Source organism: Entelurus aequoreus, linkage group LG25, assembly GCF_033978785.1.
Source record: "Entelurus aequoreus isolate RoL-2023_Sb linkage group LG25, RoL_Eaeq_v1.1, whole genome shotgun sequence".
Taxonomy (NCBI): Eukaryota; Metazoa; Chordata; class Actinopteri; order Syngnathiformes; family Syngnathidae; genus Entelurus; species Entelurus aequoreus.
The window spans coordinates 42136204-42163798 of record NC_084755.1 but is presented as its reverse complement, the minus strand read 5'-3'; the positions used below and the strand labels follow the sequence as shown (position 1 = coordinate 42163798).

The following is a 27595-nucleotide window of genomic DNA, read 5'->3' as shown; positions in this document are numbered from 1 at the left end:
TTATATTGAGTAAACATCTCAAAGTGCTACAGTGTATTAAAAAAATAAAGAAATAAAAACAGATAAAGAAATAAATAAAAAGTAAAAGTAATAGCAAATAAGCAGTTAGTGAAATAAATAATAATACAGAAATGACAATGAGCATTATTACACTATAAAATGGATCAATACAAATACCAATAGAAATATCACTATTGATAATGAATAATACCAATAATTGACCTTTATTATTTAACAATATAGTTGTTGAAATGCAACAATACATATACGTCATGATAACTTGAGATACGAAAGAATGCAGAAAAATGGAGGGGAAGAAAGAGAAGCAACCTACATTAACCTTGTAGATTGTTATAGTAACAGCCTACTGAAAGCCACTACTAGCGACCACGCAGTCTGATAGTTTATATATCAATGATGACATCTTAACATTGCAACACATGCCAACACGGCCGGGTTAACTTATAAAGTGACATTTTACATTTCCCGCTAAACTTCCGCTTGAAAAGGTCTATGTATGATGACGTATGTATGATGACGTATGTATGATGACGTATGTATGATGACGTATGTATGATGACGTATGTATGATGACGTATGTATGATGACGTATGTATGATGACGTATGTACGATGACGTATGTACGATGACGTATGTACGATGACGTATGTACGATGACGTATGTACGATGACGTATGTACGATGACGTACGTACGATGACGTACGTACGATGACGTATGTACGATGACGTATGTATGATGACGTATGTGTGATGACGTATGTATGATGACGTATGTACGATGACGTATGTACGATGACGTATGTATGATGGCGTATGCATGACGTATGTATGATGACGTATGCGCGTGACGTCAATGGTTGAAGTGGAAGTATTGGGACACATTGTATCCAATACAAAAAGCTCTGTTTTCATCTCATAATTCCACAGTATTGTGGACATCTGTGTTGGTGAATCTTTTGCAATTTGTTTAATGAACAATGAAGACTGCAAAGAAGAAAGCTGTAGGTGGGATCGGTGTATTAGCGGCTGGCTGCAGCCACACAACCAGGAGGACTTGGATAGCAGACGCCTAGCTGATGCTAGCCGCCAACCGCATGGATGATCGGGTGAAGTCCATCGTCGCTCCATCGATCGCTGGAACGCAGGTGAGCACGGGTGTTGATGAGCAGATGAGGGCTGGCTGGCGTAGGTGGATAGCTAATGTTTTTAGCATAGCTCTGTGAGGTCCAGTTGCTAAGTTAGCTTCAATGGCGTCGTTAGCACAGCATTGTTAAGCTTCACCAGGCGGTACAGCATTAACCGTGTAGTTACATGTCCACGGTTTAATAGTATTGTTGATCTTCTGTCTATCCTTCCAGTCAGGGGTTTATTTCTTTTGTTTCTATCTGCATTTAAGCACGATGCTATCACGTTAGCTCCGTAGCTAAAGTGCTTCGTCGATGTATTGTCGTGGAGATAAAAGTCACTGTGAATGTCCATTTGGCGTTCTGGACTCTCATTTTCAAGAGGATATAGTATCCCAGGTGGTTTCAAATACAAATCTGTGATCCACAATAGAAAAAGGAGAGAGTGTGGAATCCAATGAGCCAGCTTGTACCTAAGTTACGGTCAGAGTGAAAAAAGATACGTCCTGCACTGCACTCTAGTCCTTCACTCTCACGTTCCTCATCCACGAATCTTTCACCCTGGCTCAAATTAATGGGGTAATCGTCGCTTTCTCGGTCCTAATCTCTCTCGCTGCTGGTGTAAACAATGGAGAAATGTGAGGAGCCTTTCAACCTGTGACGTCACGCTACTTCCGCTACAGGCAAGGCTTTTTTATCAGAGACCAAAAGTTGCAAACTTTATCGTCGATGTTCTCTACTAAATCCTTTCAGCAAAAATATGGCAATATCGCGAAATGATCAAGTATGACACATAGAATGGATCTGCTATTCCCGTTTAAAGGCCTACTGAAATGATTTTTTTTTATTTAAACGGGAATAGCAGATCCATTCTATGTGTCATACTTGATCATTTCGCGATATTGCCATATTTTTGCTGAAAGGATTTAGTAGAGAAAATCGACGATAAAGTTTGCAACTTTTGCTCGCTGATAAAAAAAAGCCTTGCCTGTAGCGGAAGTAGCGTGACGTCACAGGAGCTAGTATTCCTCACAATTCCCCGTTGTTTACAATGGAGCGAGAGAGATTCGGACCGAGAAAGTGATGATTACCCCATTAATTTGAGCCAGGATGAAAGATTTGTGGATGAGGAACGTGAGAGTGAAGGACTTGAGAGACAGTGATGGACGTATCTTTTTTCGCTCTGAGCGTAACTTAGGTACAAGCTGGCTCATTGGATTCCACACTCTCTCCTTTTTATATTGTGGATCACGGATTTGTATTTGAAAGCACCTGGGATACTATATCCTCTTGAAAATGAGAGTCCACAACGCCAAATGGACATTCACAGTGACTTTTATCTCCATGACAATACATCGGCGAAATGCTTTAGCTACGGAGCTAACATGATAGCATCTTGCTTTAACTGCATATAGAAACAAAAGAAATAAACCCCTGACTGGAAGTATAGATAGAAAATCAACAATACTATTAAACCGTGGACATGTAAATACACGGTTAATGCTTTCCAGGCTGGCAAAGGTTAACAATGCTGTTGCTAACGACGCCATTGAAGCTAACTTAGCAACTTAGCAACCTGACTGCACAGAGCTATGCTAAAAACATTAGCTCTCCACCTACGCTAGACAGCCCTTATCTGCTCATCAACACCCGTGCTCACCTGCGTTCCAGCGATCGGCAGAAGGACGAAGGACTTCACCCGATGCGTTTGGCAGCCCGGAGACGTAGGAAGTCAAGGTGAGGTCGGCGGCTAGCGCGGCTGCTCTCCAACAAAGTCCTCCTGGTTGTGTTGCTGTAGTCCGCTGCTAATACACCGATCCCACCTACAACTGTCTTCTTTGCAGCCTTCATTGTTCATTAAACAAATTGCAAAAGATGTCCAGAATACTGTGGAATTATGAAATGAAAACAGAGCTTTTTGTATAGGATTCTACGGGGTACCATAACTTCCATTATACTGACTTCGTCACGCGCATACGTCATCATACCGTGACGTTTCAGCCGGATATTTCCCGGGAAATTTTAAATGTCACTTTATAAGTTAACCGGGCCGTATTGGCATGTGTTGCAATGTTAAGATGTCATCATTGATATATAAACTATCAGACTGCGTGGTCGCTAGTAGTGGCTTTCAGTAGGCCTTTCCATGTGTTATACCCAGTTTACCCTAGGGCAACAACGTTAATATATGTGTGATGAAACATGATTATGTGCATGAGTGTATATGTGCATATGTACTTGTATATGTACAGTATGTGTATATGTGTGTTTGTACAGTGAATGTATATGTACAGTATGTGTACAGTATATGTATATTTGTACAGTGAATGTATATGTACAGTATGTTTACAGTATATGTATATTTGTACAGTGAATGTATATGTACAGTATGTGTACAGTATATGTATGTTTGTACAGTGAATGTATATGTACAGTATGTGTACAGTATATGTATATTTGTACAGTGAATGTATATGTACAGTATGTGTACAGTATATGTATGTTTGTACAGTGAATGTATATGTACAGTATGTGTACAGTATATGTATATTTGTACAGTGAATGTATATGTGTGAAAAGCTAAAAAGTATGGGAGGCTTTTTAAAAACATGTAAAGGAGAATCATCTCCAGTTTGGCTCCAATTGAGACATGGTTGAATTCTGGATGATTGATGAGCCTTTTGTGTATTGCTGCACCATGTTAAGGACATTAATGAGTGCAGTATTGCTGCACCATGTTAAGGACATTAATGAGTGCAGTATTGCTGCACCATGTTAAGGACATTAATGAGTGCAGTATTGCTGCACCATGTTAAGGACATTAATGAGTGCAGTATTGCTGCACCATGTTAAGGACATTAATGAGTGCACCCCAGATCCCACCTCACTCCTACCCACTTCTCTAAAGTGGGCTGGCTCAAGGTGGAGGACAGAGTTAAACAACTTGCACTGAGCCTAGTCTATAAAATCCACTACACCTCCCTGATACCGAAGTACATGTCAAACTACTTCCTTAACGTAAATGACCGCCATAACCACAACACCAGGGGGAGCTCCACTAACCACGTTAAACCCAGATTCTGAACTAACAAAGGTCTTAACTCATTCTCTTTCTATGCCACATCAACGTGGAATGCGCTCCCCACAGGTATAAAAGAAAGGGCATCTCTATCCTCCTTCAAAACCGCAATAAAAGTTCACCTCCAGGCAGCTACAACCCTAAACTAACACCCTCCCCGGATTGCTAATAATCAAATGTAAACAATCAAATGCAGATACCTTTTCTTTTTCTTATGCCTTCTGATCTCTCTCTCTCTCTCTCTCTCTCTCTCTCTCTCTATGTCCACTACTTGATGTCCATACCCCCACCCCCCCACCCCACCCCCCCTCCACACTCCTGATTGTAAATAATGTAAATAATTCAATGTGATTATCTTGTGTGATGACTGTATTATGATGATAGTATATATGATAGTATATATCTGTATCATGAATCCATTTAAGTGGACCCCGACTTAAACAAGTTGAAAAACTTATTGGGGTGTTACCATTTAGTGGTCAATTGTACGGAATATGTACTTCACTGTGCAACCTACTAATAAAAGTCTCAATCACTCAATCAAAAAGGTGTTTGTGGCTTCATGTCAATATTTGCCTGCTGGATCTTTTTCCATGTTTTGTTATTTGAAATATAATTAGTATGAGTAACTCATACTAATATAATATAATTAATATAATTAGTATGAGTTACTCATACTAATATAATATAATTAATATAATTAGTATGAGTAACTCATACTAATATAATATAATTAATATAATTAGTATGAGTTACTCATACTAATATAATATAATATAATTAATATAATTAGTATGAGTAACTCATACTAATATAATATAATTAATATAATTAGTATGAGTTACTCATACTAATATAATATAATTAATATAATTAGTATGAGTTACTAGTTTGGCAGAAAAGTAACATTGTATTTCTGGACTGTACATGTCAACAAGTCAATAAACTAATAATAACAATGGCACTTCTTATATTAGCAATAGTAGTATAATTAGTAGGATTATTATTGTTACAAATAAACTACTTTTAATACTACCAATAATGAATATAAATAATACATTATTATAATAATATTATAATGTGTGAATGAGTGTGGATTTGAATCAGCAACAGGAAAAGAATGGTGTGTGTGTGTGTGTGTGTGTGTGTGTGTGTGTGTGTGTGTGTGTGTGTGCGCATGTGTGAGTGTCTCAACAGGCACCAACATGAACTCACCCACGCGTACACACACACACACACACACACACACACACACACACACACACACACACACACACACACACACACACACACACACACACACACACACACACACACACACATTTCTGTACCAACATGCAGGAACACACTGGAAGAGAAATAAGCAGTGATTATATAAAGTATGCATACACACACACTGGAAGAGAAATAAGCAGAGGACCAGTGATTACATAACACACACACACACACACACACACACACACACACACACACACACACACACACACACACACACACAGACACACACACACACACACACACACACACACACACACACCTCAACTGTTGTCTGCAAAGACATTTTGTTCATTCCTCTTGAAATGTTTGGTACTGAATGAAATATTTAGAATGTTTGCAGTCTTGTGTTCATTTCTTTCTCAAGTAAGCATCACAGTCAACATCTTCTTATTGCACATACAATATATTGAAGATGAAGAGGAGTATAATAAGCAGGTGTGCTAGTATTCCAGTTGAGGTGATCCAGGATCTCCAAGCTGATGCATGACTTCTTACAAGGACATTTAGTATACTAGAGTATCTATTAGAGCTCATCAAAGTACTTACAAGGACATTTAGTATACAAGAGTATCTATTAGAGCTCATCAAAGTACTTACAAGGACATTTAGTATACTAGAGTATCTATTAGAGCTCATCAAAGTACTTACAAGGACATTTAGTATACTAGAGTATCTATTAGAGCTCATCAAAGTACTTACAAGGACATTTAGTATACTAGAGTATCTATTAGAGCTCATCAAAGTACTTACAAGGACATTTAGTATACTAGAGTATCTATTAGAGCTCATCAAAGTACTTACAAGGACATTTAGTATACTAGAGTATCTATTAGAGCTCATCAAAGTACTTACAAGGACATTTAGTATACTAGAGTATCTATTAGAGCTCATCAAAGTACTTAGAAGGACATTTAGTATACTAGAGTATCTATTAGAGCTCATCAAAGTACTTACAAGGACATTTAGTATACTAGAGTATCTATTAAAGCTCATCAAAGTACTTACAAGGACATTTAGTATACTAGAGTATCTATTAGAGCTCATCAAAGTACTTACAAGGACATTTAGTATACTAGAGTATCTATTAGAGCTCATCAAAGTACTTACAAGGACATTTAGTATACTAGAGTATCTATTAGAGCTCATCAAAGTACTTACAAGGACATTTAGTATACTAGAGTATCTATTAGAGCTCATCAAAGTACTTACAAGGACATTTAGTATACTAGAGTATCTATTAGAGCTCATCAAAGTACTTACAAGGACATTTAGTATACTAGAGTATCTATTAGAGCTCATCAAAGTACTTACAAGGACATTTAGTATACTAGAGTATCTATTAGAGCTCATCAAAGTACTTACAAGGACATTTAGTATACTAGAGTATCTATTAGAGCTCATCAAAGTACTTACAAGGACATTTAGTATACTAGAGTATCTATTAGAGCTCATCAAAGTACTTACAAGGACATTTAGTATACTAGAGTATCTATTAGAGCTCATCAAAGTACTTACAAGGACATTTAGTATACTAGAGTATCTATTAGAGCTCATCAAAGTACTTACAAGGACATTTAGTATACTTCTACTAATGACTGTACCTGACCTAGTACACATATACTAATGACTGTACCTGACCTAGTACACATATACTAATGACTGTACCTGACCTAGTACACATATACTAATTACTGTACCTGACCTAGTACACATATACTAATTACTGTACCTGACCTAGTACACATATACTAATTACTGTACCTGACCTAGTACACTTATACTAATTACTGTACCTGACCTAGTACACTTATACTAATTACTGTACCTGACCTAGTACACTTATACTAATTACTGTACCTGACCTAGTACACTTATACTAATTACTGTACCTGACCTAGTACACATATACTAATTACTGTACCTGACCTAGTACACATATACTAATTACTGTACCTGACCTAGTACACATATACTAATTACTGTACCTGACCTAGTACACATATACTAATTACTGTACCTGACCTAGTACACATATACTAATAACTAGTGAGGAAACCTGAAATGTTAAAGTTGATTTGGAACACTTTCAGTATGATACTTGACATATTTTCATTTCTCAAAGTATATTTAATCCTACTCCTTTCCCACTTCCTAGTAGGGTTGTAGGGTATACCGGTACTAGTAGTAAATAGCTAAAGTTATACCTCTGTTTAAAACTGGGAGCAAACACCACTTCACAAACTATAGACCCGTCTCTTTACTTCCACAATTCTCTAAAATATTAGAAAAACTATTCAATAACAGGTTAGATGCATTTCTAGAAAAGCATAAATGACTCAATATGGGTTTAGATCAAACAGATCTACATCAATGGCAATAGTTGAAACAATAGAGGAAATCACAAATGCCATAGAAAAGAAACAATATGCAATGGGAATATTTATTGATCTAAAAAAAGCATTTGACACAATTAACCATGATATATTAATCAATAAAATGGAAAAGTATGGAATCAGGGGAGTTGTATTGGATTGGCTTAAAAGTTACTTAAATAAGAGACAACAGTTTGTGAAGTTGGGGGATTGCTGTTCATCATGTTTGGATATTGCTTGTGGTGTCCCCCAGGGGTCAGTGTTGGGGCCAAAACTGTTCATCCTGTATATCAATGATATATGTCAAGTGTCTACATTATTGAAATTAGTGTTATTTGCTGATGACACTGATATTTTTTGTTCAGGGGATGACTTAAATCAGTTGCAGGAAGTCATTATGGAAGAAATTAGTAAACTAAAAACTTGGTTTGACTATAATAAATTGTCATTAAACCTGACTAAGACTAAGTTAATGCTGTTTGGAAAGAGGACATGTGAAACAAGGGTGCAGATACAAATAGATGGAGTGGATATTGAAAGGGTTTTTGAAATAAAATTCCTTGGAATTACAATTGACGATCAAATTAACTGGAAATGACATATAAAACATGTACAATCTAAGCTGTCAAGAAGCATCTCAGTAATAAATAAAGCAAAGCAGGTTCTGGATCACAAATCACTCCACATTCTTTACTGTTCATTAGTTTGACCATATTTAACCTACTGTGTGGAAGTCTGGGGGAATAATTATAAAAGATCATTAAATTCAATGACTATACTTCAGAAAAGAGCTGTACGGATCATCAACAAGGTTGGATATCTGGACCATACTCACTCACTATTCTTACAGTCAAAAATATTGAAATTTAATGATATTATTTTGTATCAAACTGCACAAATAACGTATAAAGCCAAAATAAATAAACTCCCAGGAAGCATTCAAAAATTGTTCAGCACACGAGAGGGCGGTTATAATTTAAGGGGGAATTTAAATTTCAAAATGCTTAGTTATAGAACGACCATTAAAAGTTTTTGTATTTCAATTTGTGGAGTGAAATTATGGAATGGTTTGAATGTGGAGTTAAAGCAATGTCCAAACATAAACCAGTTTAAAAAGAAGTATAAGTACATGGTATTCCAGAGGTACAGAGATGAAGAAGGGCTTTGATATTGGCTTGTTTGTGTTACACAAGAGTGTGGGGCTGCCCATTGAGGCAGTGGTGCTGTTGTGGTGGCATCATACCATTTCCATCATCACTAGTGGTAATGATGTGGCTATGTATGTGTGTAGTGTGCATATGTATGTATATATCTATGATGTATGTACAGTATATACAAGTTCTTTGAGTTTGTACATTGAGTGAACAGGTAGTTCTAGCTCAGAGTAATTTATGATTTAAAGAAAAGTGGTGGGATTAAATAAGTGTAAACTTCTTCTCACTCCTTTTCAAATATGTAAAAAAAAAAGAAGGAAAAAAAAAGAAAAGAAAAAGAAAGTCCAATGCTCATTTGTTTTTGTTTTTTATTCTCCATTGTTTTTCATTTTGTTATAATGGCTGTTAAGGCTATAGCACTGTATTGGATCAGGCTTGCTCTTGTTTTTATGTATATTTGAAATAAAAATATATCAATCAATCAATCAGTATAGTAAAGTGGTACTAGTATAGTATGGCAGTACTAATGAATCAAAAACGGTACTATACTCTGAAAAGTACCGCTTCCCCATTTTTTCCGGGCATGACAGCTTTAATGGACAAGACAGTGCGGCGTCACGTCATGACATTGCTGCTTTTACCAGCAGAGGAGCATGTTGGGCAGCGCACACACACAGAGTACTTACAAGCAGACACAGTGTGGAGACAGAAAAGCAGAGGAGCATGTTGGGCAGCGCACACACACAGAGTACTTACAAGCAGACACAGTGTGGAGACAGAAAAGCAGAGGAGCATGTTGGGCAGCGCACACACACAGAGTACTTACAAGCAGACACAGTGTGGAGACAGAAAAGCAGAGGAGCATGTTGGGCAGCGCACACACACAGAGTACTTACAAGCAGACACAGTGTGTAGACAGAAAAGCAGAGGAGCATGTTGGGCAGCGCACACACACAGAGTACTTACAAGCAGACACAGTGTGTAGACAGAAAAGCAGAGGAGCATGTATGGCAGCGCACACACACAGAGTACTTACAAGCAGACACAGTGTGTAGACAGAAAAGCAGAGGAGCATGTATGGCAGCGCACACACACAGAGTACTTACAAGCAGACACAGTGTGTAGCCAGAAAGGGAGAATGGACACATGTTGGTGAAGTAAAGATAAAGGTGAAGTTCTAACACTGAAACACCCTCAGGAAGAGCTGCTTTAACACATGGCTAACATCCATCCACAGTGTTTTAGCTGCTTCTAAATCACTAATCCTGGTCTCCATGGCGACAAATAAAGTAAGTTTCTTACTTAATTGGGAGGACGAGGAATAGCTAAACATGCTTCACTCCACACCTTAGGAGGATACAATACTACTCAGTGGCCTAGTGGTTAGAGCTGAGATGGGTAGGTTGTGAGTTCAAACCCCGGCCGAGTCATACCAAAGACTATACCAATGGGAGCCATGACCTCCCTGCTTGGCACTCAGCATCAAGGCTTGGAATTGGGGGTAAAATCACCAAAAATGATTCCCGGGTGTGGCCACTGCTGATGCTCACTGCTCCCCTCACCTCCCAGGAGGTGATCAAGGGTGATGGGTCAAATGGAGAGGATAATTTCGCCACACCTAGTGTGTGTGTGACAATCATTGCTACTTTCACTTTCACTTTATCAATAGCTCAACGGCATCACCGCTAACAAAAGCTAGCTTGCCTGAATGTAAACAAACGCCAGGGTGGATCTACACTTGACATCTACTGTAATGATACCAAGTACAAGAGTCCATACTACTATGATTACATCTACATATTATTATTTTTTTAATTCATATATTTATAAAGTCAGTAAATATGTCCCTGGACACATGAGGACTCTGAATATGAACAATGTATGATCCTGTAACTACTTGGTATCACATCCATACCTAAATGTGTGGTATCATCCACAACTAATGTCAAGTATCACAGAAGAGAAGAATAAGTGATTATTACATTTGAACAGAAGTGTAGATAGAACATGTTCAAACTGAAAATAAGCAGATATTAACAGTAAATGAACAAGTAGATTACTAATCCATTTGTTACAGTTTGTCCCTCATAATGTGTACAAAATAATAGGTGTATAAATGACACAATATGTTACTGCAGACTAATTAGGAGTCTTTGTTTGTTTACTTACTACTAAAAGACAAGTTGTCTAGTATGTTCACTATTTGATTGAAGGACTAAATAACATTAATAAACATATGTTTCATGTACACTAACATGTACTCTAACAATTATAAACATATGTTTCATGTACACTAACATGTACTCTAACATTAATAAACATATGTTTCATGTACACTAACATGTACTCTAACATTAATAAACATATGTTTCATGTACACTAACATGTACTCTAACATTAATAAACATATGTTTCATGTACACTAACATGTACTCTAACATTAATAAACATATGTTTCATGTACACTAACATGTACTCTAACATTAATAAACATATGTTTCATGTACACTAACATGTACTCTAACATTAATAAACATATGTTTCATGTACACTAACATGTACTCTAACATTAATAAACATATGTTTCATGTACACTAACATGTACTCTAACAATAATAAACATATGTTTCATGTACACTGACATGTACTCTAACATTAATAAACATATGTTTCATGTACACTGACATATAATATATATATTAAAGTTGTTCTGTTGAATTTTCTTCCAGGATAATGAGCAGCAGCAGACTGAATGTTACAATCCAACAACCTGAAGACATCCTCAGCTTGAATCTATCAAATTGATCCTGCTTACTCCACACACTAAGAACTGAATGACTTAGCCCAGGATCTGACTCCACACGCTAAGAACTGAATGACTTAGCCCAGGATCTGACTCCACACACTAAGAACTGAATGACTTAGCCCAGGATCTGACTCCACACACTAAGAACTGAATGACTTAGCCCAGGATCTGACTCCACACACTAAGAACTGAATGACTTAGCCCAGGATCTGACTCCACACACTAAGAACTGAATGACTTAGCCCAGGATCTGAGGAGTCAACTCAGACTTCACATTCCCCAAAAGCTGGAAGAAGTTTCCATCACCACTACTTCCACTGAGTGAACAGAGAGAGAACTAAAAGAATGTGGCTCATTTACTACATTTGGAAACAATTGGAATAATATTTAGCACGTTTGGAAACAATTGAAATAATATTTACCACATTTGGAAACAATTGGAATAATATTTAGCACGTTTGGAAACAATTGAAATAATATTTACCCCATTTGGAAACAATTGGAATAATATTTAGCACGTTTGGAAACAATTGGAATAATATTTAGTACGTTTGGAAACAATTGGAATAATATATAGTACATTTGGAAACTATTGGAATAATATTTAGTACGTTTGGAAACAATTGGAATAATATATAGTACATTTGGAAACTATTGGAATAATATTTAGTACATTTGGAAACAATTGGAATAATATATAGTACATTTGGAAACTATTGGAATAATATTTAGTACATTTGGAAACAATTGGAATAATATTTAGTACATTTGGAAACTATTGGAATAATATATAGTACATTTGGAAACAATTGGAATAATATATAGTACATTTGGAAACTATTGGAATAATATTTAGTACATTTGGAAACAATTGGAATAATATTTAGTATGTTTGGAAACAATTGGAATAATATATAGTACATTTGGAAACAATTGGAATAATATTTAGCACGTTTGGAAACAATTGGAATAATATTTAGTATGTTTGGAAACAATTGGAATAATATTTAGTATGTTTGGAAACAATTGGAATAATATTTAGTACATTTGGAAACTATTGGAATAATATTTAGTACGTTTGGAAACAATTGGAATAATATATAGTACATTTGGAAACTATTGGAATAATATATAGTACATTTGGAAACAATTGGAATAATATTTAGTACATTTGGAAACTATTGGAATAATATTTAGTACTTTTGGAAATAATATATAGTACATTTGGAAACTATTGGAATAATATATAGTACATTTGGAAACAATTGGAATACTATTTAGCACGTTTGGAAACAATTGGAATAATATTTAGCACGTTTGGAAACAATTGGAATAATATTTAGTACGTTTGTAAACAATTGGAATAATATATAGTACATTTGGAAACTATTGGAATAATATTTAGTACGTTTGGAAACAATTGGAATAATATTTAGTACGTTTGGAAATAATTGGAATAATATTTAGTACTTTTGGAAATAATTGGAATAATATATAGTACATTTGGAAACTATTGGAATAATATATAGTACATTTGGAAACAATTGGAATAATATTTAGTACGTTTGGAAACAATTGGAATAATATTTAGTACATTTGGAAATAATTGGAATAATATTTAATACGTTTGGAAACAATTGGAATAATATTTAGTACGTTTGGAAACAATTGGAATAATATATAGTACATTTGGAAACTATTGGAATAATATTTAGTACGTTTGGAAACAATTGGAATAATATATAGTACATTTGGAAACTATTGGAATAATATTTAGTACATTTGGAAACAATTGGAATAATATATAGTACATTTGGAAACTATTGGAATAATATTTAGTACATTTGGAAACAATTGGAATAATATTTAGTACATTTGGAAACTATTGGAATAATATATAGTACATTTGGAAACAATTGGAATAATATATAGTACATTTGGAAACTATTGGAATAATATTTAGTACATTTGGAAACAATTGGAATAATATTTAGTATGTTTGGAAACAATTGGAATAATATATAGTACATTTGGAAACAATTGGAATAATATTTAGCACGTTTGGAAACAATTGGAATAATATTTAGTATGTTTGGAAACAATTGGAATAATATTTAGTATGTTTGGAAACAATTGGAATAATATTTAGTACATTTGGAAACTATTGGAATAATATTTAGTACGTTTGGAAACAATTGGAATAATATATAGTACATTTGGAAACTATTGGAATAATATATAGTACATTTGGAAACAATTGGAATAATATTTAGTACATTTGGAAACTATTGGAATAATATTTAGTACTTTTGGAAATAATATATAGTACATTTGGAAACTATTGGAATAATATATAGTACATTTGGAAACAATTGGAATACTATTTAGCACGTTTGGAAACAATTGGAATAATATTTAGCACGTTTGGAAACAATTGGAATAATATTTAGTACGTTTGTAAACAATTGGAATAATATATAGTACATTTGGAAACTATTGGAATAATATTTAGTACGTTTGGAAACAATTGGAATAATATTTAGTACGTTTGGAAATAATTGGAATAATATTTAGTACTTTTGGAAATAATTGGAATAATATATAGTACATTTGGAAACTATTGGAATAATATATAGTACATTTGGAAACAATTGGAATAATATTTAGTACGTTTGGAAACAATTGGAATAATATTTAGTACATTTGGAAATAATTGGAATAATATTTAATACGTTTGGAAATAATTGGAATAATATTTAGTACTTTTGGAAATAATTGGAATAATATTTAGTACGTTTGGAAATAATTGGAATAATATTTAGTACTTTTGGAAATAATTGGAATAATATATAGTACATTTGGAAACAATTGCAATAATATTTAGTACGTTTGGAAATAATTGGAATAATATTTAGTACTTTTGGAAATAATTGGAATAATATATAGTACATTTGGAAACTATTGGAATAATATTTAGTACGTTTGGAAATAATTGGAATAATATATAGTACATTTGGAAACTATTGGAATAATATTTAGTACGTTTGGAAACAATTGGAATAATATATAGTACATTTGGAAACTATTGGAATAATATATAGTACATTTGGAAACAATTGGAATATTATTTAGTACGTTTGGAAATAATTGGAATAATATTTAGTACTTTTGGAAATAATTGGAATAATATATAGTACATTTGGAAACTATTGGAATAATATATAGTACATTTGGAAACAATTGGAATAATATTTAGCACGTTTGGAAACAATTGGAATAATATATAGTACATTTGGAAACAATTGGAATAATATATAGTACATTTGGAAACAATTGGAATAATATTTAGTACGTTTGGAAACAATTGCAATAATATATAGTACATTTGGAAACAATTGGAATAATATTGAGTACATTTGGAAACCATTGTAATAATATTAAGTACATTTGTAATCATATAGAGTACATTTGTAAAGGATTGTAATCATATTGAGTACCGGCGCAGTGTCCGTGGCGTAGTCCGGTGACGGTGTCCAGCAGGGCGAGGGTGATGTTTTCGGGCGTGTCGGCGGGAAGCGAGGCCCCGCCCCCGCCCCCGCCCCCGTCCACCACCACCAGGCTGGCCTCTGAACTCTGCTCGTCGCTGGACAAGGACGGACTCCGGACGTCTCCGCAGGCCGAGCCGTTAACGGGGGCGGCGGCGGAGGGCCAGGGGGGAAGGTCTTCGCTGTCAGGACTGCGGGGGTGAAAGGTCAGTGACGTCATCGTGTTGCGTAACGACGGCGGTCCTACCTGAACACCTCCCGGGCCTGCCCTCCGTCCGGAGACGTCTCCCTGAAGAACGGCACCACCCGGGACAGGCTGGCCCTTCGCCGCGACGCCGCGCTCCCCCCGCCGGCCTTGTCCAGAGCTCCGGCGCGGCTCTGCTTCTTCAGGAACTTCTCCAGCGGCTTCATCCCCGCCGGCATGGTGCGCTAAGGAGCGGAGAGGAGAGGAGAGGACGGGGCTGCCGGGCTACATCACGTCGACCAGGCGCGTTCACGTCGAGAGAGAGGACGGGGCTGCCGGGCTACATCACGTCGACCAGGCGCGTTCACGTCGACCAGGCGCGTTCACGCCGTGTTGCCGCAGCCGCCGAATGAGTACTACTCTGGCCCCGCCCCCACCTGATCTGCTGCAGTTGCGCGCTCCCGACTGCTTGCGCGCCGGAAAAAACGTCAAATTGATTTCCCTCTCCAGGAAGTGACGTGCTCGGCACGGCCACTAGAGGGCGTGGGAGTGCACATATTCAGGATTCCAACGTCAACTTGAAAAGCCGTCTTTATTAGGGAGGACTTTGAAGAAAATACAAGCCGACATGGAAACACAAGTAGACAGTCTTGGAATGCTGCTCCACGCCAACATGGCTGACAAAGTCTGAACGATGCTCCCGCCGCTTCTAAGACCTCGGCACAACAAACATTCTGAAGACTCACCTGTGGTCGGAGGTGAGGGGGGGGCGGGGTCACTCTGAGGCAAATGGCACTTCTGGAGGGGGGGGCTTGACAGTGACAGGCTGGGATGTGCGGCGGGGGGGCGAAGGTTTGGGCTGGGCCTGCTGCTGCACCGTGTCATAATAGGTCACGCCCCCATAGGTCACCTGGGACTGGCCCTGGAGGGAGCAGGAAGTGGTCATGTTGAGAGCAGGAAGTGCTAGTGTGTCTCAATATGGCGGCTGCACCTATGACGTCATGGCGGCCCCTTTCAAAAAGTGCTGAGTGGCCAACAAATGTGCATCCCTCTCATGTCCTAAGATCATTATTATGTCACCTTCATATTTGTACAACTTCAATGTACTCTCATCATAGTTACTGACAGTACAACTTCAATGTACTCTCATCATAGTTACTGACAGTACACCTTCATCAAGTAGTACTCATCATAGTTACTGACAGTACACCTTCATCAAGTAGTACTCATCATAGTTACTGACAGTACACCTTCATCAAGTAGTACTCATCATAGTTACTGACAGTACACCTTCATCAAGTAGTACTCTCATCATAGTTACTGACAGTACACCTTCATCAAGTAGTACTCATCATAGTTACTGACAGTACACCTTCATCAAGTAGTACTCATCATAGTTACTGACAGTACACCTTCATCAAGTAGTACTCATCATAGTTACTGACAGTACACCTTCATCAAGTAGTACTCTCATCATAGTTACTGACAGTACACCTTCATCAAGTAGTACTCATCATAGTTACTGACAGTACACCTTCATCAAGTAGTACTCATCATAGTTACTGACAGTACACCTTCATCAAGTAGTACTCATCATAGTTACTGACAGTACACCATCAAGTAGTACTCATCATAGTTACTGACAGTACACCTTCATCAAGTAGTACTCATCATAGTTACTGACAGTACACCTTCATCAAGTAGTACTCATCATAGTTACTGACAGTACACCTTCATCAAGTAGTACTCATCATAGTTACTGACAGTACACCTTCATCAAGTAGTACTCTCATCATAGTTACTGACAGTACACCTTCATCAAGTAGTACTCATAGTTACTGACAGTACACCTTCATCAAGTAGTACTCATCATAGTTACTGACAGTACACCTTCATCAAGTAGTACTCTCATCATAGTTACTGACAGTACACCTTCATCAAGTAGTACTCATCATAGTTACTGACAGTACACCTTCATCAAGTAGTACTCATCATAGTTACTGAAGATATTTGTTGACATTGATGAACAGATTGACTGCTGACCAGGTTACTTCATGTGTGTGTTTAACTTGTAGGGAGAAAATAGCAACAATCTAATGTTGAAGACATTTGCAAAAAAACACCAGCTGGAGAGGAGTGAAAATTAGCAGTTTTGGAAGTGAGCAAATAAACCTGCTGAGTGGTTGTGATTTCATGAATGCTATTTCATAAGTGGAGTGAAACTATACGTGGTGTTTTATGCTCACGTGGTGAAGGATGCCCACCCCTGGCTTGTCTGCATCCTTTAAAAGGTACATGTGCCACTACAACAAGCAGGCGTGGGATTTCAACTTCATGAAAAAGAGTGAAAATAAGCTGGGGATCTGCGGGCCGCGGGGCTGTTTATGTTTCTAAACTATTCCATGCATGTCAAAATATAAAGAGTAGAACAAAATGTCAGCTACTGTCTTGTTGTAAAACATCAATGAAAATGAAAGTTAGCATTTAGACAGACTAGACTGTAGCAAACATGTCTGCCACAATCATGTCTTCTTAAATGTGTATTCTAGTTTAGATGTGGGCTTACATGGTAAACAAGTTTTATCATATATTTGTCCAAATAGACACATTGTGGGTTTCCTGGACGTGGTCTACATGGCCAAAAGAAACATCTAAGGAAAAGAATCCCTCTGCCATCTTCCACTAGTTTTTTTATATAAATCTTGAATATTCCCTCTTCTCTTCTCAGACGCTCTCGTCATTTGGGATGTCTGTGTGATGTCACTTCCTGGTTCCATGACCCGCCCTATCTTGCCTCTGATTGGCCTGTCCCTAATGCTTTGCCCTAATCTTAACCAATGGTGACTCATCATAGTAAACAAGCAATCATGGATGTTTCTTATACAATCATCATTGATGTAGTTTGTCCCCTGCCCGTGGAGTTACACTAGTCCACTCTGTTCTTCTGTATAACATGTAGCTTAGCTAACCGCTACATGGGTCTAAAAATAGCTAAGCTACGGAAATCGCTACTTGTTTAAAAAGTAGCAAAGCTACTGGGAAATGTAGTAAAGCTACATAACTTCCATTTTTAATGGAAAACCCTAGTTTTTATCACTGGATGATCAAAAACCATACTCATTACGTAGTTGTTGGCAGGTATGGCAAAAAGACGGATCCAGATTTTAACACACATTGTAGGTGGGAAAAAACTACAAATAATTGTATTTTTACAGAGATAAAAAAGCGGGATTTCCGACTATAGACGTAAAAATCACATGGCTGAACAAGCATGAAAATAAATGAGGATAAGAGTTTTACATCTAGGACCACACCATTCTTCTCTTAAGTTTGTCATTATTGGACTTGGCGGGCCGTAAATGTAAGGGCAGGGACAAGAGACGTAAGTAGACTAGACTCATATGGCTCTCTGGCAGCTCATGTTTCTTTGGGGTGAAGATGGCGTACCTGAGGGGTAGGGTACATGGCAGGGTAAGGGAAAGTCATCACCCCTGGTGGAGGGTAGAAAGGTGGTGGAAGAAGTTGCTGCGGTTGCCCTGGCGACAGAGATACAGGTGGGCCTCCGTAGAGGGTGGGGTTAGTCATTGGGCCTCCTGATTGGTGGGGATGGAGACCTGAGAAAGTCAGAGAGATTATGGATGGTTATTATCAATAGTACTCACATTCATAACCAAGTTTTATTGTAAAGCATGAATACAAACAGCCACACAAGAAGAAACATGAGCCATATTGTTTTTATTTCAGCGTTTTAAGTGGGGGTATGATCATGATAAAGAAACATCATGCACATCCACTTCCTGTTGTCATTGGAGGAGCCACCTCTCAGGCTAGGAGAGCACAAATATTGCTCAGACAATACTCTGCTTATATGTCCTTTCCGAAAAATGGGAAGATATGTTGTAGTCATGTTAGCATTTCAAGGGGAATGTTGCTTATCACTCACAATCATTATGAAAGACATGACACATGATTGTTTTTTAATGCAATGTAAATATTAAATACATGTAAATAAAGGTCCACTTAAGTCTCCTATTGCGCCCATTAAATCCAATAACCATTCAAACAACAATACTCCATTTACATTTGCTGACTTGAATATTACCAAGTATCAGTAATATTGTTATTACAAACGTGATCACTTCCTGTGTGCCTATGTTGACATCATGGAGTGGTCTGCTGCTTCCTCGCTTCCCTGCTCCCTGTAAGTTTATTCTAGATCATATATCATGCCTCTCACCTGGACAGTAGAAAGCTGAGGACGTACTCTGACAAGTTGGAACACTTTGACAGCCACTTAGGACTCGGACATGGCGAAAACAACACCAAAATATGTCATTCTTCACCTAAATTCCCCGCCTCTTACCATCCAAAAAAAAAAAATCGCTGCCGTTGTGTCCTTGGGCAGGACACTTCACCTTTGCCCCCGGTGCCACTCACACCGGTGAATTGAATGATGAATGATAGGTGGTGGTCGGAGGGGCTGTTGGCGCAAATTGCAGCCACGCTTCCGTCAGTCTACCCCAGGGCAGCTGTGGCTATGAAAGTAGCTTACCACCACCAGGTGTGAATGAATGATGGCTTCTACATGTAAAGCAACTTTGGGTACTTAGAAAAGCGCTATACAAATCCCAGGTATTATTATTATTATTATTAAATGGGAATATATCAACTTCACCTAAATGGGAATATATCAACATCCTAGCAGTCAGCATCCTAATGACAGCAGACCTTGTACAGTAAGTGATGTTTTATTATGTTTGTCTGCAGTGAGTAACAATCAGCGATATTGTTAGGGGAAAAAATAGTGATGACTTTAATGCGCCGCGTATGCTTAAAATGATAAAAAATAAGTAAATATTATAAATGTTATTATATTACATACAGTATATACTTACATCATGTAAAATTACATACTATGAATGTTACTACATTGCATATATACTTACATCATGTATATATTACATGTTATTATGAATGTTACTACATGACATATATACTTACATCATGTATATATTACATGTTATTATGAATGTTACTACATTGCATATATACTTACATCATGTATATATTACATGTTATTATGAATGTTACTACATGACATATATACTTATATCATGTATATATTACATGTTATTATGAATGTTACTACATGACATATATACTTACATCATGTATATATTACATGTTATTATGAATGTTACTACATGACATATATACTTACATCATGTATATATTACATGTTATTATGCATGTTACTACATGACATATATACTTACATCATGTATATATTACATGTTATTATGAATGTTACTACATGACATATACTTACATCATGTATATATTACATGTTGTTATGCATGTTACTACATGACATATATACTTACATCATGTATATATTACATGTTATTATGAATGTTACTACATGACATATGTACTTACATCATGTATATATTACATGTTATTATGAATGTTACTACATGACATATATACTTACATCATGTATATAAAACCTCAATGGAGGTGTTTTTAAAGGCTTTATAGGAAAATTTGTAAAGCTCCAATAGGCTCTGTTGTAAGCACACTTTTGATGGCATGTATTTAATATTTAGAATGCATTAAATAAAAACATCCATCATCATGTCTCTCATAAATTCCCCAAAAAGTACAGTTCCCCTTTAAGCTGTCTAGCATGCTTCTCTAGTAAATGAGCTGTGTACTTTGTGGATCGTTTGAATTTAAAGGGTACCGGTAATTAGATCGTTTACCGTTAAGCCCCTAGTTGGGAAATAAGACTGACCAGGGTGGGGGATGTGCATCTCTGGCTGGACCAGCATGCCTTGGGGTGGGATGGGTGCGGCGCCATCGCCATGGGTATAAATTGGTCCTTGATACGACACTGGTGGGTAGAAAAGCAATGGATTGAACTTAGCAAACTAAAGAATGTATATCATCCAAACAATAGTGGAGTCATAGTTGAAGTATTTCTTACTGGGTTCATAGTAGTGTCCCTCCATCACGCCCATATGCACGGGCGCCGGCTCGGCGACGCCTCGTTGGCGTTGTGAGGAGTAGCGTTTGGCGCGGTTTGAGCCAGCTGCAATCTCGTCCAAAGCGGAGAACTGAGGCGGCCCCCCGGGGACGTGCATGCCTGTGGACAGAAACAATGTACCACATCACTTGTACACTTCAAGTAGGCCTCAAATCTGTATCCTGATCTCCATATCACAATATATTGTCTGCTATCACATGGTCAAGCAACAACATTACCTGGAGGTGCTGCCGAGTGCCCAGTCGGTAACCGGGCGTGACCTCACCCCAGATACTGAAACGTGGCAACGTTGAATTTACGCAAATCTGTGCCCGCTAGGACCGACATTCTTTCAGTGCCAAAAATGTAGCGGACTAGGTACCATCACTATTTGGTATGTAAATGGTAGAATCATTTCCAAAGCGGTTACAAAAGCTTTGGTTGTTGACGTGTGGGGTAACATTGTAACATTTCTGCTGGTATTATTTGATCCAAACTATTATTTACTGTGAGTATCTGTTCTATCTCCACTTCTGTTCAAATGTATTCTTCTCTTTTTTCTCTTCATCTACCTTTTGGCCAATACTCCCAATGAGGGTATGGATCCCATACCAAGTAGTCCCAGGGGCAGTATCGGTCGTACCAACGCTGATACTTCACATTTTCAACATCAAAGAGTGATCACAATTAGAATCAATTAAACGATTTCCTACTATCAGCTCTGATTTAAATACCTTTATTTCTGCCCCTAAAGTCCCCTGTGCCAAAATATTTGATGGGTATCAAAAAGGTCACTGTAGTATAGACCATATTATATACTTGGTATCGTTACGGTCGATATTTGTATGGATCAGCCCGTCTCTGGCAGTTAGCATATCCTCCTAGGGTGTGTAGTGTAGCATGTTTAGCTATTCCTCGTCCTCCAGTGATAATGCTACTTTATTTGCTGCCATGGATCAACATGCATTGTCACCATTTATAAGGTTAGTATTACAAATGATATCATCTGTATTTTATTCTATCCTCTTACCTCTAATGTCAGAGCGCACGTACGACGTGGTGGGGTTGTGGTTCCAGTTGTGGCCCGACACCAGACTGAGTCGAGCCACGTCTTGGTCCAGATCTTCGGCGCTTCCCGCCCCCACCTGGTTCTTTCCAACGCCCTCGCCAGCCCGGGTCACTGCCTCCTCCACAGATGGCTGCTTGCTGCCCAGATCGGCCGGCCGGCATCGAGTCCTGCGAGCCAGCGAGTACGACTTCCGCTCGACAGGTCGTTCGGTTGGAGGCGATGCGGCAGCCGGTGTCTTGGCGTCGGCGGCGGAGGACGATCCAAGCGCACTTCTGTCAGCCCCTTCTTGGTGTTCCAGCGCTCGTCTCTGTGACGAGGAGAACGTTACGCTGCTTAAGGTCCGCTTCTCTTCAACTCTGCTGCCTGGGAGGTGGTCCCCAACCGTGGAGGCAGCGCCCCTCCCACGCCCTCCATTGCAGCCCACTCCCCTTTCTGCTGCAAGCTCCGACGGGGGTTTGGGACCCGCTCGGTCCCTGGGATGACTCTGAGGTGACTGACCGGAGGCATGATGCAGGGCTCTGCTGCGGGAGACATTGCTGCTGTGCGGGGGAGCAGCGCCTCCTCGGCTGCTCTGCCAGGAGCGAACAGGGCGCTCTCCCCCCTCCCGCCATCGCTTGTCCCTGCTGGGGGACACGGAGGACCTGCACAGACACAAGTGCTAGAGTTTTACACAGCAACATTTGACATCTTTTCTTGTCGTCACTGTCAGGAGTCAGTCCTTTTACTTTCTGACAAAGGCGTGGGAGCAATAGCGGATCACTGCAAAATAATGTCGGCAGCCGATAACAGTGCCTTCATTTTGTTTTTAGGCATGGTCAAGTGCTGAGTTGTGTCAAGTATAGGCTTGCAAAATTCCAGGAATATTCAAAGTTGGAAACTTTCGAGGGGAATTAACGGTAAATGAATGGGAATAAACATTGAATGCAACATGCAAGGTCTTGCAGCATGATTATTAGCTCAAACAACCTGTTTTAATGCAAATTCAGTTGAATTTCAACCCTGCACTGTGCATTCCTCCACCACATGTGCAGATATTTCCCAGCATGCTCCACACTACAGCACTAGTATTTGAGCCCAAGGACTTCATCCAGTCAGGTAAGTGTTAATGGGGTAAATATATTTGATGTATGGTATTTAAGTGTAATAGAGGTGTACTTGCTGTAGACTACTCAAGCAGACTTACACTCAAGCTAGCTAGCTGTTCCTGTACTTGTTCAATGATTTTGGGGCCAATATCTCTAGCTAGCTAGGTTTATGTATCACCACAGTCTCATAATGAACCCAAAATATTTCTCCGTTAGCCGTGATGCTAATTTTCTCAATGTTAAATCCCATTCATTTATGCTAACAACGTTAGCGATCCGAATTGACCTTTTTTGTGATGTGTAAAGTTCAACTAGCAAATACTAAATGAAAAGGTGTAGTTTCCTCTGCCTTCTGTTCTGCTAGCCATTCTGTTGTCATACAAGAATGTAGCTTATAGTTTGATTTAGCATGCTGATTGACTGTTCATTTATTCATCTAGCCTATTTCTATTCATTTGTCCATCAGTCAAATATTTTTAAAGACTACTCCAGTTGTTTACTGACTATTTATATCTGTGTGTGGCAATGCATTAGTCTTTTACAAGCTTCTCATCTTATTCTACACAATAAGATGGACGGTGTCCAACTTTGAATAATCAAAAAATGGTCAAAATTTCCAAACTTCCAGAGCTTAACTTCCCGTGGTAAATTTCCGGAAATCTACTGGAAACTTTCCACCCCTTTGCAACCCTAATCAAGTATGAAAGAGGAATGCTACGTTTCTGCAAATCTGTTACAAACAACTTCCCCACACATTCAGCAGGACTATTAACTTACTAATGCACAATTACTGTTCAAAATGTGGCTGAGTGAGCAAAGACTGCCATAAAAGTAGAGTACGAGACATGCTTGAGAAACATTGTTGACTTCACCAAAGTACAAAGACCTCGCTGCTCACCACCGCCTTGCCAAGCAGTTTTCAAATGTTACATTTTTATTGATCTATTTCATCCACCAGTTGTATGTACTTCATTGTTTTCTGTACACAAAACTATACTTGTTCTGTATAGATAGGTTTCCCATGACGTCCGCCATCGTGTGTCAAAACTAAGCGAAGCGTGTATGCAAACACTTTTAACCAAGCACGCCTCTATTGTTATTTCTGTGCAAAATGGGTCACGTGTGCGTCGTGTGGGGTTATAGAAATGTTGTGAATTCCGGATAAGGAACCACAAAGTACTATGATGATCCTAAGGTCACTGTACAGCAGGGGAAATAAAGCACAACTTGTGGCTGGCGAGAATCAATGCAAAACAACACTAAAGTTTGCTCTCATCATTCTCTAATTGTAATGTTTTCCTTGTGGATGATAAAGGCTGTTATGCTTATGGAAGTAAGATTGATGTGCATCTTCATGCTGGCTTCAAGTGCAAATACCAATGCAGCCACATGTGAAGATATTTCCCCAACACCTGCCATACATGTACAGTGTCCTGATATTCCCTGATATGACCCATGGCACACATGGATCAGTTGGAATACACATTTTTGTAGCCAGATTCATGTCCTGTAGCTATTCACACACAAAGACTTGTAGCCCTAGAGCTCATCCAGAGTATAGGCACTGACACTGTTCACCAAATAGTTGACCCTGTCTGGGTAACTTAAATCAGCCTTTTCCCATCTCATACAGATCTTTATGGCCAATATCCTTCCATTTCTGTAAAAACCTGGCTTTACAATCCCCATCTAACGTCTGTCTGTAAGAATCCTTCCCGTCCTCTTCCAAATTTCCCCATCATTGTCCAAGCAAAAGTGCGAAATATATTGAGAAAAGTGCCACAGGCGAATAAAGCAAGTGACGACACACAAGGTGGCGGCTGCCGCGAGGATTACCCATAATCCTTTGCCAACGGAAACCCATGTATTAAAAGGGCTTGGATTGACAATATTCCTTACATGAAAACTGTACTCTGTTTCCATTGGGCCTTGGGAAGGGATGAAGTACCAGGGTAACAACATTGTCATCACTAGCTATGGATAATCTCCTCACCGAGGTCGCCGCTGTCTGAACGCACGCTCTCCAGAATGGCAGCCGTTGCGGATATCGTAACCGTAGATGGCGATGAGCTCCTCGCGACTCTTAGGCGCTTGCTCATCCTCCCTGAAGCGGTCATGCTCCCAGCACCCTTCGTCCTTCCAGAGCTTGCGGTTCCTGCCTTTGGGCCTGGAGCGAGAGCAAACAAGACAAGGCCATGTGAAGCAAGACTTTCAAAAGGAGTGCTGTGATCTTTGTGGACCTCTCCTCCTCCTGGCTCTGGCCTCTGACATCATGCTCAAAGAACAGACCCTTCCGAGGGATGTAAGCCGGGTTTTTGCGGTCTTCGTCGTCATCAAGCTGCTGGCCAGATTTCCCTCCCGCTTTTGTCTCGGGGTCACTAGTGGACTCCTGCAGGTCAGTTAGAGGGCAGATATTCAAGACAACTAAAGGTGGATTATGGAGCACTTTGCCTTTCAAAGACATACATGGGAATTAGTATTGTTATTGAGGCACATTGTTACATATTTGTTAATACAATGACAACCTACTTAGTTCCATGAGTATGCATGATAGGGGTTTATTTTTAGGTAGGGCACATTTACTTTGGTACAGAGGCGTGCAATATCCCCAACCCGGAAGTGCCTCTCGGTCACATCTCTGCAATAGTCCATGGAACATGATTCCTACATGTATGTGCATATATATTTGAGTGCTCACTTTTACACTAACTACATTGTGGAGAGTACCAGGATGAAAGTACCCTTTGAGAAGAAGAGAAACCTTTCTTTTTAGCACAAAATGCTGAAAGAAAATGAAGACTGCATTTCTACATTATATTTGACATTTACATTTCTTCTTATCTACCAACCTTTTGGGCACTTACATGCCCCATGAATGTTGAACACACTACATCATTTACTAACATTATCATTGCCAATGTCCAATTCTACAGCATGCATGCAAAGAATGTTTCCTATTGGGCAACTCTATCCTAGAGCCACACCCCCTCAGGTAATATACTTCCTGGGCTGTGACGCCACACGAGTTCACTTCCTGTTGCCATTATTTCTTCAAGTATAGATGGATCCCTGTCTGTAGGTTTGATGTACACAACTGAATATTTCAGTTTACAAGTTTATATTGGGGTATGTCCCTTCTTAACGTTAAAGGAGCCATATGGAATAATGTCATTAAATGGCAATCAAAAGGCATTAATAGATCATGTTATTTTCCAATACCTCTATAACTGACAACAGTAGTTCAGCCAGGATATGCTCATAAGATTTACAGCCCCGAAAAATTGTTATTGTTTTGATGCCCCGCCTACCACCGTTTAACCAATTAGAAAGTCTGTGACTGTGTCACATCCAGGAAGCCAGTTACACACCACCATCTCGGTCCAGCTAGCGTATTTTTCTGACTATAAGTTGCAGTTTTTTTCATAGTTTGGCCGGGGGTGCGACTTATACTCAGGAGCAACTTATGTGTGAAAGGATGAACACATTAGCGTAAAATATCAAATAATATTATTGATGTCATTCACGTAAGAGACTAGACGTATAAGATTTCATGGGATTTAGCGATTAGGAGTGACAGATTGTTTGGTAAACGTATAGCATGTTCTATATGTTATAGTTATTTGAATGACTCTTACCATAATATGTTACGTTAACATACCAGTTGGTTATTTATGCCTCATGTAACGTACACTTATTCAGCCTGTTGTTCACTATTCTTTACACATTTTAAATTGCCTTTCAAATGTCTATTCTTGGTGTTGGCTTTTATCAAATACATTTCCCCCAAAAATGCGACTTATACTCCAGTGTGACTTATACTCCGAAAAATACGGTACTGCCACTGGTAAA

At 38.5% G+C, this 27595-nt stretch overlaps 2 protein-coding genes across 4 annotated transcripts in view; both read right to left on the bottom strand.

Annotated features, from left to right (window-relative positions):
- The window catches only part of LOC133642454 (rap guanine nucleotide exchange factor-like 1), a 24451-nt gene extending 8485 nt beyond the window's left edge, over positions 1 to 15966 (bottom strand). The window contains exons 1-3 of one of the 3 annotated variants that reach the window (XM_062036647.1): positions 15923 to 15964; positions 15628 to 15867; positions 15333 to 15571 (exon numbers count right to left, since the gene is read on the bottom strand). In XM_062036647.1, the coding sequence (XP_061892631.1) occupies positions 15333 to 15571; positions 15628 to 15803 (415 nt within the window). In that variant the 5' untranslated portion in view covers positions 15804 to 15867; positions 15923 to 15964. Of the gene's footprint in view, positions 1 to 15332; positions 15572 to 15627 lie in introns of all 3 variants that reach the window. The other 2 variants (XM_062036646.1, XM_062036645.1) reach the window with 2 other exon arrangements.
- A 171-nt stretch (positions 15967 to 16137) lies between these two features.
- The window catches only part of LOC133642453 (protein CASC3-like), a 31539-nt gene continuing 20081 nt past the window's right edge, over positions 16138 to 27595 (bottom strand). Inside the window, exons 5-11 of the mRNA XM_062036644.1 lie at positions 25987 to 26135; positions 25740 to 25913; positions 22623 to 23302; positions 21554 to 21712; positions 21362 to 21460; positions 19012 to 19178; positions 16138 to 16486 (exon numbers count right to left, since the gene is read on the bottom strand). Of these exons, the coding sequence (XP_061892628.1) occupies positions 16340 to 16486; positions 19012 to 19178; positions 21362 to 21460; positions 21554 to 21712; positions 22623 to 23302; positions 25740 to 25913; positions 25987 to 26135 (1575 nt within the window). The 3' untranslated portion in view covers positions 16138 to 16339. The remainder of the gene's footprint in view (positions 16487 to 19011; positions 19179 to 21361; positions 21461 to 21553; positions 21713 to 22622; positions 23303 to 25739; positions 25914 to 25986; positions 26136 to 27595) is intronic.